The 17,711-nt window shown below is 35.7% G+C and overlaps 1 protein-coding gene and 1 long non-coding RNA gene across 2 annotated transcripts; both read right to left on the bottom strand.

Annotated features, from left to right (window-relative positions):
- Positions 1-6,753: 6,753 nt before the first annotated feature.
- On the bottom strand, positions 6,754-11,638 carry LOC112032795 (intermembrane lipid transfer protein VPS13). Its single transcript, XM_065769667.1, has 7 exons — positions 11,611-11,638; positions 11,328-11,431; positions 10,404-10,499; positions 10,249-10,296; positions 8,424-8,474; positions 7,127-7,230; positions 6,754-6,972 (listed from the first exon to the last, which is right to left on the bottom strand). The coding sequence occupies exons 1-7, from the start codon at positions 11,636-11,638 to the stop codon at positions 6,831-6,833; spliced, it is 573 nt and encodes a 190-aa protein (XP_065625739.1). The 3' UTR covers positions 6,754-6,830.
- A 116-nt stretch (positions 11,639-11,754) lies between these two features.
- Positions 11,755-15,166, bottom strand: LOC136061456 (uncharacterized). The gene is made up of 3 exons (XR_010627487.1): positions 14,826-15,166; positions 12,352-12,433; positions 11,755-11,877 (listed from the first exon to the last, which is right to left on the bottom strand). It is a non-coding gene; the product is annotated as an uncharacterized LOC136061456 (long non-coding RNA).
- Between the last annotated feature and the right edge of the window lie 2,545 nt (positions 15,167-17,711).

Genomic DNA, 17,711 nt, shown 5'->3' with positions numbered 1-17,711 from the left:
CTAAATTCAAGGATAAGGCAATATGGAACCCAATTCTGGAGAAGCTAGAACGGAGATTAGCAGGATGGAAACGTTTGTACTTACCAAAGGGAGGTAGAGTCACTTTAATTAAAAGCACTTTATCTAATTTACCCACTTATTTCCTATCTCTATTTCCTATTCCTGCAGTTGTGGCTAACCGAATTGAGAAACTTCAGAGAAATTTCTTATTGGCCGCGGGGCCGGGGGGTGATCTTTTGGGATCTCTTGGGTTATGCCAAGATCAGTTGCAGATACGCTTTTTGGGTGGTGGAATTGGTTGGGAAAGCACTCCTCTAGCATTTGGAACTTAGTTCCTCTTTGTCTAATGTGGTGTATCTGGAGGGAGCGAAACTGGCGAACTTTTGAAGATAAGGATAAAACCGATGATCAGTTGCTAGCTTTCTTTAGTGGCTCTCTATTTGATTGGTCTAGGGCTTGGAGACTCACCTCTAGTGACTCTCTCCCATTGTTCCTCAATTCTCTTCTTTGTTCTTAGTTTTTGTTGGTTGTTGTTTGTTTTGTTGTTTCTCTGTTTGTTTCCTCCCTTGTATCCTATGCCTGCCTTATGTTATTTTCATGAGGTAGTTTCTTGTATATACTTCTTTCTTACTTATCAAAAAAAAAAAAATTTCAGCTTCACAGAATGCTTTTGTGAGGAACCGGCAGATTCTTGACCCTGTACTTATTGCTAATGAATGCCTTGATAGTAGATTGAAAACTAGGTTGCCAGGGCTGCTTTGTAAATTAGATGTTGAGAAGGCCTTTAATCATGTGAATTGGGGATTTCTCATGCAGTTACTAGAAAAGGGTGGGTTCTTTGCTAAATGGTGGCAGTGGATATTCTTTTGCATATCTACAGTTCGTTTCTCTATTCTGATAAATGGCTCTCCTTGTAGGTTTTTTGAGAGTTTCAGGGAGTTGAGACAAGGTGACCCATTGTCCCCTTTGTTGTTTATATTGGTTATGGAAGCCCTTGGGAGAATGTTGGATAAAGCTGTCCATGATGGTCACATGTTAGGCTTTTGTGTGGGACGTGAAGAGGGAATATCATTGGCAGTGTCTCATCTTCTCTTTGCAAATGACACTATGGTTTTTTGTGGTGCTGATCTAGATCAGGTTCTCTTTCTCCGTATGATCCTCATTTGGTTTGAGGCAGTCTCTGGTTTAAAGATAAATTTGGGTAAGTCAGAGTTGGTTCTTGCAAGTATGGTGGATAATTTGGATTTACTGTTGATTGTACTAAGCTGTAAACAAGGTACTCTTCCAATGAAGTATTTGGGTCTTCCTTTGGGAGCTAAATTCAAGGATAAGGCAATATGGAACCCAATTCTGGAGAAGCTAGAACGGAGAGGGATGCCCTTTGGAGGAAAGTGATAGAGGTGAAATATGGCAGTGAATGGGGTGGCTGGTGTACTAGGCGTGTTAATGGTCCACATGGTGTTGGTTTGTGGAAATATATTATTCGGGGATGGCCTTCTTTTTCTCCCCACATTCTATATGATATTGGGGATGGGTCTAAGGTGAAATTTTGGCAAGACCATTGGTGTGGTGAGACTTCTCTTGTAGTCAGTTATCCTGAATTGTTTAGAGTTTGCCGAGATAAGGAGGCTAGTGTGGCTGAGCTTATGAAGCTTGATAATAGAGTCTTTTTTTGGGATGTGAGTTTCTTTAGGGGTGTGCATGCTCAGGAATTAGAGGCACTAGCTGGTTTCATGGATACCATTTATGGTGCTTCGGTGAAAGGGTTTGGTGAGGATAAGATGTGCTGGAAACTTGATAGAGAGAAGGGCTTCCTGGTTAAAGACTATTATAGTCTCTTAGTGTGCTCTAATGACTATTGCTTTCCTTGGAAAAGTATTTAGAAACAGAAGATTCTTTCTCGAGTAGCTTGCTTTGTTTGGACTGCTGCTTTGGGGAAGTGCTTAACAATTAACAATTTAAGAAAAAGGAGGGTCTGGATATTGGATTGGTGCTACATGTGCAAGTGTAATGGTGAATCGGTTGATCATCTTTTTCTTCATTGTCCAATTGCAATGGATATGTGGGCTATGGTGTTCAGATTGTTTGGAGTGAGCTGGGTTATGCTGCAATCTGTAGTGGGGCTTTTAGCATGTTGGCAAGGTAGATTTGGTTGTCATCGAAATGGGTATATATGGTTGATTGTTCGCCATTGCTTATTATGGTGTCTTTGGAGAGAGAAATAGTAGGTGCTTTGAAGATAAGGAGAAATCAATTTCAGACTTGAAGCTATTTTTCTTTAGAACTTTAATGGATTGGTTGGCTGCATTGCAGAACCAATCATTTTCATCTTTTCTTGATTTCCTAGATTCTTGTAATTTTTGTTCTTGATTGTTTGACCCCTTGTACACTCCCTATGTACTAGGGTGCTCCCCTTTTTTATATCAATAAACTTATTACTTATCAAAAAAAATAAAAATGTTTTCTGCTGTTGTTAAAATTTTTGCAAATGAAGCGGTCCAAAGAAAAAGTGCTACTTTTGTTGGTGCCACAGGCATCAGATGTTTTTCCAAGGAAACAACTCATCACCCTTTGGAGCGAAAGATCTATAATAAGTTTGGACATCAAAACCCTTCCAAATAGCCAGCCACCAGCATAGCCTATCATCTCCACAGCCTTGCACTTCTATAGAATACAATAACTCTAAAAACAGTGAAAATTACTCCCAACTCCCAATCCTTGAGCCATTGTGTAATCTCATATGATCCGCCACTAGTGTATTCTCTTTCTTCTCTTTTTTTAATGAAAATTACTAATCTTAGTTATTTGTGGGTTTATTTTCATGGAATCTATAACATAATCATATCATTTTCCTTTCAAGATTAGTATTAAATCATCATGTATCCATGACAATTCACGTCATCATTATTTTAAGATATAATATATCTATGTATCATGTTACAACATATCCATGATATACAAACTGCATGTAATTAATAATTGAAGTCAATAATGTCACTTAAAAAAGAGGACTCATTAAAATGAATTTTCTCACCCCCACCCCTATCCGCCTATAAAGGAGGGAAATAAATAAATAAATAAATAAATAAAAAACCTTCATTTTGATTCTTTTTTTATTCTTTTCTAAAGAAAGAAATTCTTTCTTCACACTTATCCCAAAAAAAAAAAAATTCATTGATGACATCAGCAAGGGGATCGCGGCTCAACAAAGTTTACCCAAACAATTGAGCCACGAAATATATAAATTAATCCTACTTTTAATTGATGACAGCAATGAGGGATAAAGGATCAATATGTTTAACAAACAATAAGCTTGGAGGGGAGTGGGGAATAGGGATCCTCTGATAAGTAAATGTAACTCACAACCCCATACAAGATTGAACCCATGAGCTCACCCTCTGCCCATTACCTATAGGGAATGGAAATGCAATTTAGTCTAAAGACCATCTCATAAGATTACTTAGTGTGGGATCAGTTCTTTTTCTAATTCTTTTCGAAATCTTATTGAAACTTTTTTATGGCACATTTGGTAACACTATAATAGACCATGTAATGGAATAACTATTCCTTAGGAATAACCATTCAGTTGTTTGGTTGTCTTTTTATTACAAGGAATAGCAATTCCTAAGGAATGACCATTCGTTAAAATGTAGAATAAAAATTCCTATTTTAGAGAAGATGAAGCGAAAACTAGCAAGTTGGAAGAGATTGTATTTATCTAAGGGGGTAAGCTAACTCTTTTTTTTTTTATTATTGGTAATCAAAAAACTATTATTAATGAGAAAAAAAAAAGTACAAATAGTTCATGATGATGAACAACAAGAAAAAAATAGAACAAACAGCACAACAAAAAGAGAAATCAAGAGACTAAGCTAAGTGAAGACATAAACTCTAGGAGAGAAGAACAATCAGTAAAACTCCAACAACGAGACCACTCCAAAAGACTACATTGGCATAAAACCTTTAACTCATCCAACATCTCTTGATCCTCAAAGGAACGACGATTTCGTTCCATCCATACAATCCACATTAGACACCCTAGAACCAAATTCCAAATGTCTAAGTTCTGTTTCCCAAGCCACAGATGCCAACAAGATAACAAACCCGCCACTGAACCTGACATAACCCAATGAATACCAAAAGCTTGAAGCATAAAAGTCCAAAAGAAATGAGTGTCAGGACAATGAAGAAGAGGGTGGTCTACCGACTCCCCATCACAACAACACAAACAACACCAATTGGTCAACATGCAACCTCTAAGCATTAGATTATCCAAAGTGAGGATTTGACCGTGTGCGGCTGTCCACAAAAAAAAAAAAAAAAAAAAAAAAAAAAAAAAGCCACTCGCTTGGGAATCTTTGGTTTCCAAACACCCTTCCAAGGAAACAAAGAATTTGATGCAACCTGAATCGCATGGTAATACGACCGTGTGTCAAACTTACCATCCCCTTCTCTCCTCCTTAGCTACTTATTTCCTTTCCATTCTTCCTATACCTAGTAAGGTTGCTAATCGCATGGAGAAATTACAGAGAGATTTTCTTTAGAGTGGTATTAGTGGTGATTCTAAATTACACCTAGTGAATTGGGCTAAGGTTTGTAACCCAATGCAGGTTGGGGATAAGACGATTGCAAAGCTTTAACTCTGCCTTGTGGGTAAGTGGATGTGGAGGTATGGTTTAGAGACAAATGCATTATGGAGGAGGGTTATAGAGGTGAAATATGGAAATGTTTGGGGTGGTTGGTGCACAAAAAAGGTGACAGATGCTTATGGTGTTAACCTCTAGAGGTTTATTAGAGGTGGCTGGCTTAATTTCTCTAAGCGCCTATGGTATGATGTGCATGATGGTACTAGAGTAAAGTTTTGGCAGCATGTGTTGTGTGTGAATTGTACCCTCAAAAAGGCCTTTCCATATCTTTTTTGTGTTAGTAGGGCAAGGGACTCTTCAGTGGCGGAGGTTATGTGTTCGTTTGGTGGGAGGATGCATTGTAATTTTCAATTTTGTCATCCTCTACAAGATTGGGAGAAAGATTCTTTTGATCGGTTTATGGACATTATTTACTCTTCGAAAGTGTGGGGGGTTGGCCTTGACAAGGTTTGGTGGAAGCCAGCAAGGAATAAAGGTTTTGAGGCTAGAAGTTTCTATCTTTCTTTCTATCCTCCTACTCTTTCCTTCCCTTGGAGGTTGCTGTGGCAATCGAAGGTTCCTCCAGGGGTGGCTTTCTTTTCATGGTCAGCTTCCTTAGGTAAGATTCTTACAACTGATAACCTTCGCAAGAGGCATATTATTGTTATTGATTGGTGCTACATGTGTAAGAGGTGTGAGGAGTCGATGTCTTCTACTTCATTGCCTCATAGTTGTTGAGCTGTGATCCTTGGTGTTTTGTTTGTTTGGACTTCATTAGGTTATGCCAGCATTTTTCTTGTTTAATATTATATTAAAAATTCCAAATGTCAGATGAACCACTGGCTCCCTACCATGGTTTTCAGACCCGATTTTTTAACTATTGGGGTGAGAGATAGAACCTGAGATCCCCACCTTTTACTAAAGCTTATACTGACACACTAACCACCAAGCCAAGCTACTTTGTTGTGTCATTCTTAGATTTCATATTATATTTATTTTAAGTTTAGATTATAATTTTTCAATTTATCATATTACCTCTCTCTCAATCTATATTATTATTTGATGATTTATTAGTGGTTCAAGAATTATGCTTTTACATTTGAATGTGCAATTTATAAATTTATGTTGAAAATGATTTTATTTTAGACTAAAATGTTTTTTATTTGAAAGATTACCAAACACAATTTTTTTTAGACTTGTTTATGCCTCATTTTTTTCTATTAACTTTATAAAAATTGTGAAAAATCATTTGAAATTTATTTAAATTTTTTTAGATATTTTTTTAGTAAAATTTTGTTAATTTTTATCATTTTAATACCTTTATTTGTATTTTAATTACTATTAAATTAATTTTGACGTCATCATGGTTCGACCTCGGTTGAACCCTCAATCCAACCTTTAAAACCTTGAACTTCTCCTTTTTCCGTTTCTTTGAACGGTCCAAATCTGAAAAGCATGCTCCCCACTACACCGACACATACAACACCACCCTACTAACTTATAACCTTGCTTAAGGAGATTGTCACACATGAGTTCTGTTAGAATTTCTTATTGATTGCTTGTAATAGATTCAAGTACTTTATGCTCATCAACGTGAACATGAAATACTCTTCTATAAATAAAACTTCTATTACTTATCAAAAAAAAAAAAAAACAGTTCATGAAATAATCTTCTATCAATAAAACTTCTATAACTTATCAAAAAAAAAAAAAAAAGATTGTCACACATGAGAATCTTCCCCCATGCCACACTCCAAGCAAAAAAAAGAGACCTGCAGTAGGGCCTAACACTCCAAATACTCTTCCACAGGATGCCAGGGCAATGCCTTGTGACACTCTTCACTTAACTATTTTGGTAAAAGAAGCTTCACAAGAAAAAAGAAAACCTCACCTTTCGCAATTTATCCAAAGCACCACTAGTGTCAAAGGTTTCATTTCCCTGCTCATCCATTGTAACAGCAGCAAGTTTGGCCAAAGTAACACCCGAAGAAAATGGATGTCCAGGATTACTGCAAAACAACAGTTGTTTTTCAACAGTCAGACAGTCAGTATTTAATCCCATTCATAAACAAATCAGGATAGTAGAAATAAACAAACTAAAAAAAGAGACCTGCAGTAGGGCCTAACACTCCAAATACTCTTCCACAGGATGCCAGGGCAATGCCTTGTGACACTCTTCACTTAACTATTTTGGTAAAAGAAGCTTCACAAGAAAAAAGAAAACCTCACCTTTCGCAATTTATCCAAAGCACCACTAGTGTCAAAGGTTTCATTTCCCTGCTCATCCATTGTAACAGCAGCAAGTTTGGCCAAAGTAACACCCGAAGAAAATGGATGTCCAGGATTACTGCAAAACAACAGTTGTTTTTCAACAGTCAGACAGTCAGTATTTAATCCCATTCATAAACAAATCAGGATAGTAGAAATAAACAAACAGATAAATAAAGATCTCACACTTCAACAGAAGACAGAAACATTCAGAAAAAAATGTGTCCACCAACCTGACAGAATCCTCATATCTAAAATGTACATTGCTAATCGATATCTTAAGATTTCCGATAATAGTAGCAATTAGAGAACCTAGCCATGAATTTCCAGGAGGTGGCTGCCAAAAAAAAAAAAAAACAATAATATGAATTGGAACACCAAAATGTGAATATATCACCATGTTTTCTCACAAACACTGGAATTTAAGAAGCAAGCTTGAGCAAAACATACTCATGCACTCTGAAAATACAATCATAAAGAAAAGGAAAAAAAATAAAACAACTTGGCCAAACATCATGCCAAAAATAAACGAGACAGAAAAAGGTAAAGGTAGACTTAAATAATTTATAATAAAAAAATTAGCAGTATATACTGGCTGCCTAAAAGTATAAGTATGATCACTAGTAGTTAGGAATCAATTGCTAAAAAGTTTGAAGAAGCAAGGCTCCTCATGATTATAATGACGTCCACAAATATCTAATTGGACCTTATTTAATTGTTCAACCATGCAAATACCATCTTACGCCATTTTCCCTTACCTTGTCATAAATTGATGCTACCTCTAGCTTTGTCTCAAACCACCCATATCAAATTAACTTGACAAACCATGAACATAGAAAGCTGCATGTACCCCCACAACATACTCCATAACACCTTACTAGGCCAAACTAAATTTATCCATTACAGATGCAAAAAAGACAAGATCTGAATGCCAACCCTCAATATAATACAGTACAACACAAAATCACACCAAAAATAAAAATAAGAGAACCACAGTGGTATCTCTTCTTTTTGTTTTGCATGACAGAAATAACAAGTGGGTTGCAACCACATTCTTTTCTAACCTGGAAAAGAAATAAAACAAGACAAACAAACTTACAAAAAGCCAAGTAGAAAGTATGACAGAGTAATACAAAATTTGGGCAAAAGATCTTGCTTTTAAATTCCAATCTGATTGAGAACTTCTTCATGGCTTCAACAAAAGACGCAACCCAAAATTTTGGCTTCACAATAGAAAATACCATGAACATCAACCAAGACAATCATAGCAGTCTTTGTAGCCAAGATGAGAAATTGCCAATGCAAATACAAATTAGAAAGTCCGAAAATGTAACTATGACAGACAAAATTGAAACATTCATTGACAAATGAAGCAAGATAAACATAAAAAAATAAATAATAAAATAAAAACCTACCTAAGTATGAAAATCACTGCTAAAAAAATAAATTAACACTTACTATCTATAAAGTAGCTCTATTAGATCATAATTAATTCCTATACTCATAGGGGCATTAAATTTATAAGCTTACACTTCCTAGCTTTGACCTTGATATTGCTTCCAAGGTTGCTGACTCTGCTTCCTGCATGCAAGAGGGAAAAAGTATTTAAAAAATAATAGTCATCAAGGACAAAGAAGGAAAGTATCTTCCCATATGCAACGGTAATAAAAACACCAACAAACTTACACAAGTATGCCATTTCAACATAAGCATATCACAAAATCCAAATTCTAGGCTAATTACAGAAATTAACAATTTTTATGATTGCAAAATTATGTGTCTGGGAAAAGAATTTACTATATTGACCATATGCTTTTACCTATTTTTCTATGAGTAATGAAAAATTAATTAAATGGAGGAGAGACAACAGTTTGTGTAAAGAATAACAAGAATAAAGAATTACATATGAAATGAAAGAGAATCAATAAAATCTACAACCAAATGTATGTCACATGGGCCAAGGGAGCTAAACCACTCAAACAACATTCTCACAAATGATCATTTTAGCACCATAATTGAGAGCTCCATTCCATTAAAAGTTCAGTTGTTTCTATCCCTGCATCAGGAGGTTGGAAATGATAGAGTTTGAAACTTGAGATTTTATAGGGACTTCCACAATTGGGAACAAGAAGCAGTCTTCTCTTTCCTTGACTTTATTCAATCCCAGATTCCTAGGGGTGTTGGGTGTGACAGTCTTCATTGATGCCTTAATGGTAATGGTAAGTTTGATACCCAGTCCTATTACCATGAGATTCGGGATGTTCGTAACTCCATTTTCCCTTAGAAGGGTATTTGGAAAGTTAAGGTTCCTAAAAGGGTAGCTTTCTTTTTGTGGACAGCAGCTCATTGTTAGATTCTTAATTTGGATAATCTCATACTTAGGGGTCTCTCTTTGGCGAATCAGTGTTGTATGTGTGCTGTAATAGGGAATCCATGGACCATATCCTTCTTCATTGTCCTGTAGCACATTTTTTATGGGTGGATTTTTTTTTTTATAAGTAAGAATGATATATATACAAAAGGCTACTCTATGCATGAAAAGCACAGAGCAAACCCAAAAATTACAAGAAAAGGGAAAGAGAAAAGAAACAAAAGAAAACCAAGCAACAAATTAATTACAAAAGAAAAGAGAGCTAAGAAAAAAAGAGAGAGAATCACTAGTCGTGAGTCCCCAAGCCCAAGACCAATCAAATAGAGTTCCTCAAAAGTCCGCATATGCTTCAGGTCTTTGGGATTCAATGGGTCATGCCAAGCTCCAGGGAGATTTTGCTGTTTTATTGGAGCCACTGTGCCTACGAACTCTTTTTGATTGGTCTAGGTGTTGGGGTTCTTCGAATTGTTCTTCTGTCATAGAGTTTTTTTTTTTTCTTCTTAGAATAGTCTCTTGAGTTCTTTATTTCTTTGTCTCTTTTTGTTGTTTTTTCCTGTGTTCATCATCACGAACACCTTGTATTCTCCTTTTCTTTTTTATTATCTTTTATGAATAATATGACTCTTATTACCTATCAAAAAAAAAAAAGGAACTCCAATGTTTACCAAACCAAGCCCCCACCCCAAGAGGACCAAAACCTTCTTGGGCATCACCCAACAAACATAAAAGCCAAACTCTGCAAATCCCAAGCTATCAAATAATGGATTAATAAATGATTCACAGTTTCACAACTGGACTTACACGTACAGCAACAACCAACCAAAACAATACTCCAATCCACCAAATGATCCATATGCTTTGACCTATGTGTATTTGAAGATGATTCATAAGAGAGGAAAATCATGCATGGAAAACATCTTAAAGTGCCTCTCACAAGGTATAAAGAGACGCATGCACAGACACACATGTATATCAGAATTTTACCTCAATCTGTTGACGTTTGGCTTCAAAAAGTTTTTCCCTGTCCTCCTCCTGAAAAGAGTATTGAAACAAGATAAACCCAGACAAGCCACAGACCTCTCTTTAGTGATAACTGATAATGATATCAATTATTTCCATTAAAGAGAACACCATCCTACCTTAAGAGTTCGACCATCAGGAGCTGGATGAGCAAGAACAAAAACACGATCAATGAGAACAATCACAGGTTCTTTTCCCAAACTTTTCCAAGGAACCTGAAATTAATAAGGCAAAAGGTGAAATGAAAGAAATTATAAAAATTAGAACATAAACAGCATATTTCAAAGCACATTAGGAAACTAAATTATAGTCTAGATTTCCAGTCACTGTGAACATCAAGTGAATTACTATTTTGATGACAATGTTTCAACAATATGTCATCATATCTCCTACCAACAAAATTTGACACAAATATGCATAAACTATAAATTCTATTTGAAGGCTGATAGTTTCACTTCCCTGACTCTACATATTTAGTACTTTTCAAGTTCCCCACTTAAAATATTTCAATCTATAATTTTTGTATAAAATAGTAATAAACTGATAGCAGCAAAAACTTAAAATTTCTAAGTATCATCAGTAATAAGAACAGCCTAAATGGATATTCAATTGGATCCCCTCTTATGGCAGCAGAAGGGACCATAGAAGACACCTGAAGGATCCTCCCAACTACAACAAAGGCTTTTCTTCACAAGAACAATTCCCTTCTGATGTTCCAAAAAAGGCTACATGAACAATTAATTTTCTAAAACGTTATCAATCAAAATAAATATAATTTCTTTTAAAAAAAGGCAAAACATAATGGATCCATATACAAGTAAGGACAAAAATTTGGTATATTTTATCAAGACATGTAATGAAATGCGGAATACAAACAAACTAGAAAGACCAGACCATGTCTCATCCATCTAAAAGAACAAGAAATAATTCTACCTAATAAAAGAATGATAAAGAAAATAAGATGAAACTGATGGGAAAAAATAAAAAACAAGGGTTAGGATCCAAATGTCAGCCATTGTGCAATAGATACCAAGAAATGCTACCTTTAATGTTATGGTACCAACAAAACCAGCTTTCACAGTGACCGGAAGTTTTAGTGAATTTAGTGCCTCTGCCTTCAATTTCAAATCTTTGAGAACAACATCACCTGTGAAAGATATATAAGGAACATTTTAAATGGATAAAAAATTCTTTAACTTCATAGAAAGAATTAATCATCACAGATTTTTTTTTTAAGGCAAAACATAATGGATCCATATACAAGTAAGGACAAAAATTTGGTATATTTTATCAAGACATGTAATGAAATGCGGAATACAAACAAACTAGAAAGACCAGACCATGTCTCATCCATCTAAAAGAACAAGAAATAATTCTACCTAATAAAAGAATGATAAAGAAAATAAGATGAAACTGATGGGAAAAAATAAAAAACAAGGGTTAGGATCCAAATGTCAGCCATTGTGCAATAGATACCAAGAAATGCTACCTTTAATGTTATGGTACCAACAAAACCAGCTTTCACAGTGACCGGAAGTTTTAGTGAATTTAGTGCCTCTGCCTTCAATTTCAAATCTTTGAGAACAACATCACCTGTGAAAGATATATAAGGAACATTTTAAATGGATAAAAAATTCTTTAACTTCATAGAAAGAATTAATCATCACAGATTTTTTTTTTTAAGTAAAAAATATATATTCAAAATAAATAAACAATAATAAAGATAGCACCTCGAATACACAATATGTGTACCAAACTACCCCTTAAGAATTACAATCACAAGTCCATGTAGTCTATAAATTCTAAAAAAGGTAAAAAGATATTCTGCCAAAGGCAATAATTCAATCTTGCAAGCATCTCAGCACAAATTATTTGAGATTTGACACGATTTTGTCAACCAAGGTCAAATCAACAAGTCAAAACACATTTGTACCAATGAACTCCAGTATGTTTCACATATTTAGTAAACATATTGCTTCTAAAGGAAACAACTCAAACAGCTCAAAAAGAGAGGCGCAGGATCAGTACACCACGGCATATGAGCAAGCTAAAGATCAGGGAACAAACCTTTCCAAACACTGATTCTCAAAGCCTCAACTGAGAGTCCATGGACATATTCACCCAAATACCTTCGAAGCAAATGCAGAACCTGGCAACAAGGATCATAAGCAACCGCTTTATCCACATGATTTCCAGACAAAATTATTAAAATATAATGAAGTATAACACCATCTCACATCCATAAGCTTTAGAAAAGTAACATAAAACAAGCTCCGAATCAAGGATGTAATAAATAAAAAAATTGCGCAAATTGTCTTAAAGCACAGTATGATGATAAGGAGGAAGAACAGAGAAAATAAGAAGGGATTAACAAGGACAAGTTCATAATCCAAATGAATAGTTCAAACTTCCCATATGAAAGGAAGACCAAGAGTGCACCAAGCTCTCTCAGATTTTTCCCTTTTTTTAGAAGTAAATAAATGAGAAAAAAAAAATAAGCACAATGGTTACAATAGAGTAAGTAAATAAGTATTTTATTGAACACAACTACTACGTACACACGAAAGTGAACATTAAGAAGTCTAAAGAATTACATAAAAGTTATGTACATAAAGATAATGATTCTAAAACTCAGGAATTGAGTTGGTATTAATGAAACCCCAAGCCCTAGACCACTCAAACAATGATCTAGAAAACAACTCTATATTACTTATCAAAAAATTGTAGCTCTGAAGATTCCACAAACTCAACGACACATACAACACCACCCCACTAGTGTGAATCCTCTCTTAATGAGATTATCACAAGCGAGGATATTCCCCCATGCTGCCTAACCCCCAATGCACAATTAGAATTTTAGAAAGGATATATACCCCTTGTTTCCACAAATTCTACTACCTTTTTTTGTTAAGTACAAATTTTAATACCTTAGGGCAACCATTAGTCATCCTCATGCATAACCAGGACATTTCAGCCACAATTCTCTTATCCTGCTCCCGTAAGAGAGTACCCCTAAATTTTCAAAAAAAGTATGAATTTCAAACCTATCATCCTTTTTTGTCTTGTCTCTGATCTATCCCAATGTCCTCAATTTCATTGTCAACTTACAGATTTTTTATTTTTTTAATAGGGAATAATTTTATTGAAACGAGTCTACTTCATAAAAAAGACACAAAGTAGCCAAAAGAATTACAAATGGAAAAAATATCTACACATGAATTGACACTATGAAAGATTAAACAAAATTAATATCTGTGAAACCCAAAGCAAAAGACCACCCATAAAGAGAACTAATGAAAGATGCTAGCAATTGAGTCAACATGTACTCCACATCTTCAAAAGTACGTCAATTCCCCCCCCCCCCCCCCCCCCCCCCCCNACCATTACACTCTAGCCAAATTGTCCACAAGACACATAATGGGACAGAATTCCAATCTTTAAATCTAAGATGACGTTGAAACCTCCATTGCCCGCAGCTTAATAATTGTATAATTGTCTGCAGTGTAACCGATGATGCTTCAAACAACGAAAATACAAGTAACCATATATCTCTCACCACTGTACAATGACGCAAAAAATGATCAACAAATTTGCTACTAATAAATATATTGTGGTTTGAAGAATGACCAATCATTAAAATTTGTCCAACCAGATGATTTTGAGTACCATGGTATATAACCTGTGTACTTAAGACAATTTTTCAATTATCAATAACAAATGTTTTATTTATCCAAAAAGAAAAAAATTTGTCCAATGTTCTACCCAAGCAAAGAACGAGATTATGAGACCTTCCAAGGCACCTTAACACACCATCAGCTGCTTTCCCTCAAGGAAAATTAAGCCTTATAGAACCCTTGAAAACACCATATAAATAGATTTTTAAGTGACTTAAACAATAAAGCATGATAGGACCTCTTCTTAATTTTTAATGTAAGTAACACAGCCTGTGATTGCAAACTTACAATCACCGATGATGTGCCATTTGAACTAGTGCTTAATAAGCACAAACACGATTTGACATACAATTGCCCCATAAAATTATCCTTCTGCTATATTGTATCACATTTATCTTGACAGACTTTAAAAAAAAAAAAAAATGAAAAAGGAGGCAATGAGACACTTGAAAACTAAATCCAAATTCAACAACTTCTACTATTCTCGGTTCGGTTCATTCACCTTCACAACCCTCATTGTGTACGCTAACATTCACTTTCTATTCCACTTAACAGTCTTTAGATACTTAAAACTTAGCTCCGAGTACAAAATCACTGCGAATCATACTATCATTATGCTAAACCAACTAATTAACAAAGAAGAACGATAACGTGATTTCAAAAACTGAAAAAAAAAAAAAAAAAGGAGTTAGAATGATACATTGCCAAAAACACTACACAAACACTAACAAAAGTTAATTCAAAGAAAAATAATCAAAACCATATTACAAAGCAGTAATTCACGCTTTTTCATCAAATTTCACAGAATACACAAAAATCAATAAGTTCATGGCCACGAAACGAAAATTTAATAGTTAAAACCCTTACGTGAGCTTCGAACATGTTGAATAACCAAGCCGATTCGAATCGGCCACAACCGGAACGAGCTCTATAGTCCGATCAAACCGCAAATAGACGACGATCGAGGGCGCGAAGCCGCCATGGAAGAGCACCAAAGTTGCAGAGAAGATCGTAGCTCGCCGAGAATTTGAAAAACGAAATCGCTAGGGTTTGTTTGTTGAAAGCTATTCAGAGCCTTTCGAATCTGAGAGGCTTTGTGAAGAAATGAGTGAGAAGGAGAGGAATGAATTAGAATGGAATTTATTTTTATATCTATGTATATATTTGGAGGAAACGGTGTACGTGTGAGTGAGTGAATGACGAAATGGAATATAGAATATAGTAGCGAAAATTAAATGGTCTACCCGGCATTTATGCCGGGTCTCTCACACATAGGCGGGCCCCACAGTGTGTAGGACCCGCCAGTGTGTGAGGGACCCGGCACCATATACCAGCTTATAAAGGAGCGAAAATAATATGCCGGGTCTCTCACACATAAGCTGTGGGACCCGTCAGTGTGTGAGTGAGGCAGTAGAATGAGGATGACTGATGGCTGCCATTGAGGGATCGCGGTCATTTGCAAAATTCTTTGTGTGTGAAATTACGTGAGGGTGCTCGGTTCAGGTGCAATATGTCAGTGCGGTCCCTTTTTGTTTTCTAACTACTGTTCGGGTTTTTTTTAGAAAATAACTATAAAACCCAAACAATATTATTAGTTAAGCAACGTTTCAAACATATTGCATTTCTAACGATTCGACTTCAGAGGAGCCGATTTTACTGTTCATATCGCCTATTTTTGCGCCACGTAGATAAAAAAATCGAGTCCATTATACTCATTTTTTATACATAAAAATCGACTTCAGTGCCCAAAAACCCCACGAACTCCACCCAGTTAAGCTTCAGTTGTTGTCACAGAAGAAGCAAACGAACCCAGCAACGAGCAACACCGACGAGCAAGCAGGCACCGACGAACCCACGAACCCAGGCACGACAAACCCAGGCACCGACGAACCTAGGCACGACGAGCAGGCACCGATGAACCCACGAACCCAGGCGCGACGAACCCAGGCGCGACGAGCAAGCGCCGACGAACCCACGAACCCACGAACCCAAGCGCGACGAACCCACGAACCCAGGCGCCGACGAACCAGACCCCGACGAACCCAGCAATACCGACGGCGAAGCACGAAGAATCCAGGCGCTGATTCTGACCAACACGCTCGGGTCCGTTTTGGATTTGAAGGTCACAACGTGAATGGATCTTTGAATTTCTACAGAGTGAAATCGACTTCAATGAAGTCGTTTTCTTTGTGTTGAAAGCGACTTTCCTGTAGTCGATTTCTATGTATAGAAAATGAGAATAAAGGACTCGATTTCTTTATCTATGTGGCCCAAAAAAATAGGTGATATGAACAGTAAAATCGACTCCTCTGAAGTCGAATTGTTAGAAATGCAATATGTTTGAAACGTTGCCTAACTAATAATATTGTTTGGGTTTTGTAGTTATTTTCTAAAAAATCTCCTACTGTTCAAAGAGGACCTTTTGAGTTGTTTCAAACTTTCTGGCTCCTTTGTAATGAGACGTTTTGTCCTCTACGTGAGTAATAATGTGATAATTTGCTTAGGGATAAAGCAAAATAAATGACAACACCTTCTCCAAATGGCAATTTGCCGTCCATGACCGTTTAGAGGGGAAAAATAAAGACAAAGCGAAATTACAAATAAACTCCCATGTTTTTTTTTTTCAACAACTCCATAATTGGGGAAGGAAATACCATTGTTGAAACCCTACCTTATCTATAAAAAAAATATAAATAAATAAAAACTTTATTATAATCCTATAATACTTTCACAATACTTTCGCAACAAATCTAAGGTGATAAGTTGTTATTAGTTAGAAACAATAAATAAAAACCTATTTATTGTGAAAATTTTGTGAACAAAGCATTTCTCATGTTTTAATTGTAACTATTACATTTTCTCTTATAATTGACTATAAATAGTTCATATCCTTTGTGTGACTTTGATGGCCATATAAGGCAATATAATATGGAATACATTTCTCTTCCTTTCATTTGGAATAGATATAGGATCCATTTGAATATCGCTTATTTTGCTTAAAACTGAAAACACTATAGTAAAATAATTTTTAAATGTGTGAATAGTATTGTAGGACCCATTTTTAATGAAAGTTTGTGTGAAAAAAGAGGTTTGTGGGTCCTATGAACAGTACACGGGGCCCACTGAAAGTGCTAAAAAGCGCTTTAAAAAAAAAAAAAAAAAAACACAGACATTGGAAACACATGAAACGCAATATCCAAACACTGCTATAATCTATTTTACGATTTTTATTTTAGATTTAACAATATACAAAATGTCATATTTTTTAAAATTTTAAACTACATGATACCACACACATATATATATATATATATATATATATATATATTGTGGGGCCTGTTAACTAAAAAGGTATAGTAATCCTCAGAAGTGGGCTCAGGGCCCAAAGGCCCGATCCGAGAACACGTAGTCGTCCGAGGACAGCCTAAAGAAGTTTTATTCACATCAAATGGGTAATATGAAAGAAATAAATAGGTATTATATACAGCGGTATAACACACGTCCGAGGACGCCAAAGTCCGAGGTGAAGGTAACCTTCGTGCTGGCGGAAAGATTCCGCCAGGTTGTATCTGAACTGGAAATTGGATATAGCTTAAAGAGGCGGCGGAGAAGGTAGAAAATATCTTCTGAAGTCTATCACCTCCTCATTAAATGCTTTCCAACTAACACTCTGGCCGCATTAATGTGGAGGTGATACCTGAATAGTAACTAAGCAGCTTTATGACCACTAAGCTGAAAGTTCCGGTAGGTACT

This window comes from Quercus suber, unplaced genomic scaffold (genome assembly GCF_002906115.3).
Source record: "Quercus suber isolate HL8 unplaced genomic scaffold, Cork oak 2.0 scaffold_1259, whole genome shotgun sequence".
NCBI lineage: Eukaryota > Viridiplantae > Streptophyta > Magnoliopsida > Fagales > Fagaceae > Quercus > Quercus suber.
This window is presented reverse-complemented; position numbering and strand designations above follow the sequence as displayed.

Bases quoted from the DNA above. Each gene is read 5' to 3' on its own strand.
- LOC112032795 (XM_065769667.1), bottom strand. From the start codon at position 11,638: ATGGATGAGACATGGTCTGGTCTTTCTA. The intron at 11,432-11,610 runs GTTTGTTTGTAT...TATCTTTCACAG, and splicing joins GACATGGTCTGGTCTTTCTA to GTGATGTTGTTCTCAAAGAT. The intron at 10,500-11,327 runs GTAGCATTTCTT...TATTAATTTCAG, and splicing joins TTGGTACCATAACATTAAAG to GTTCCTTGGAAAAGTTTGGG.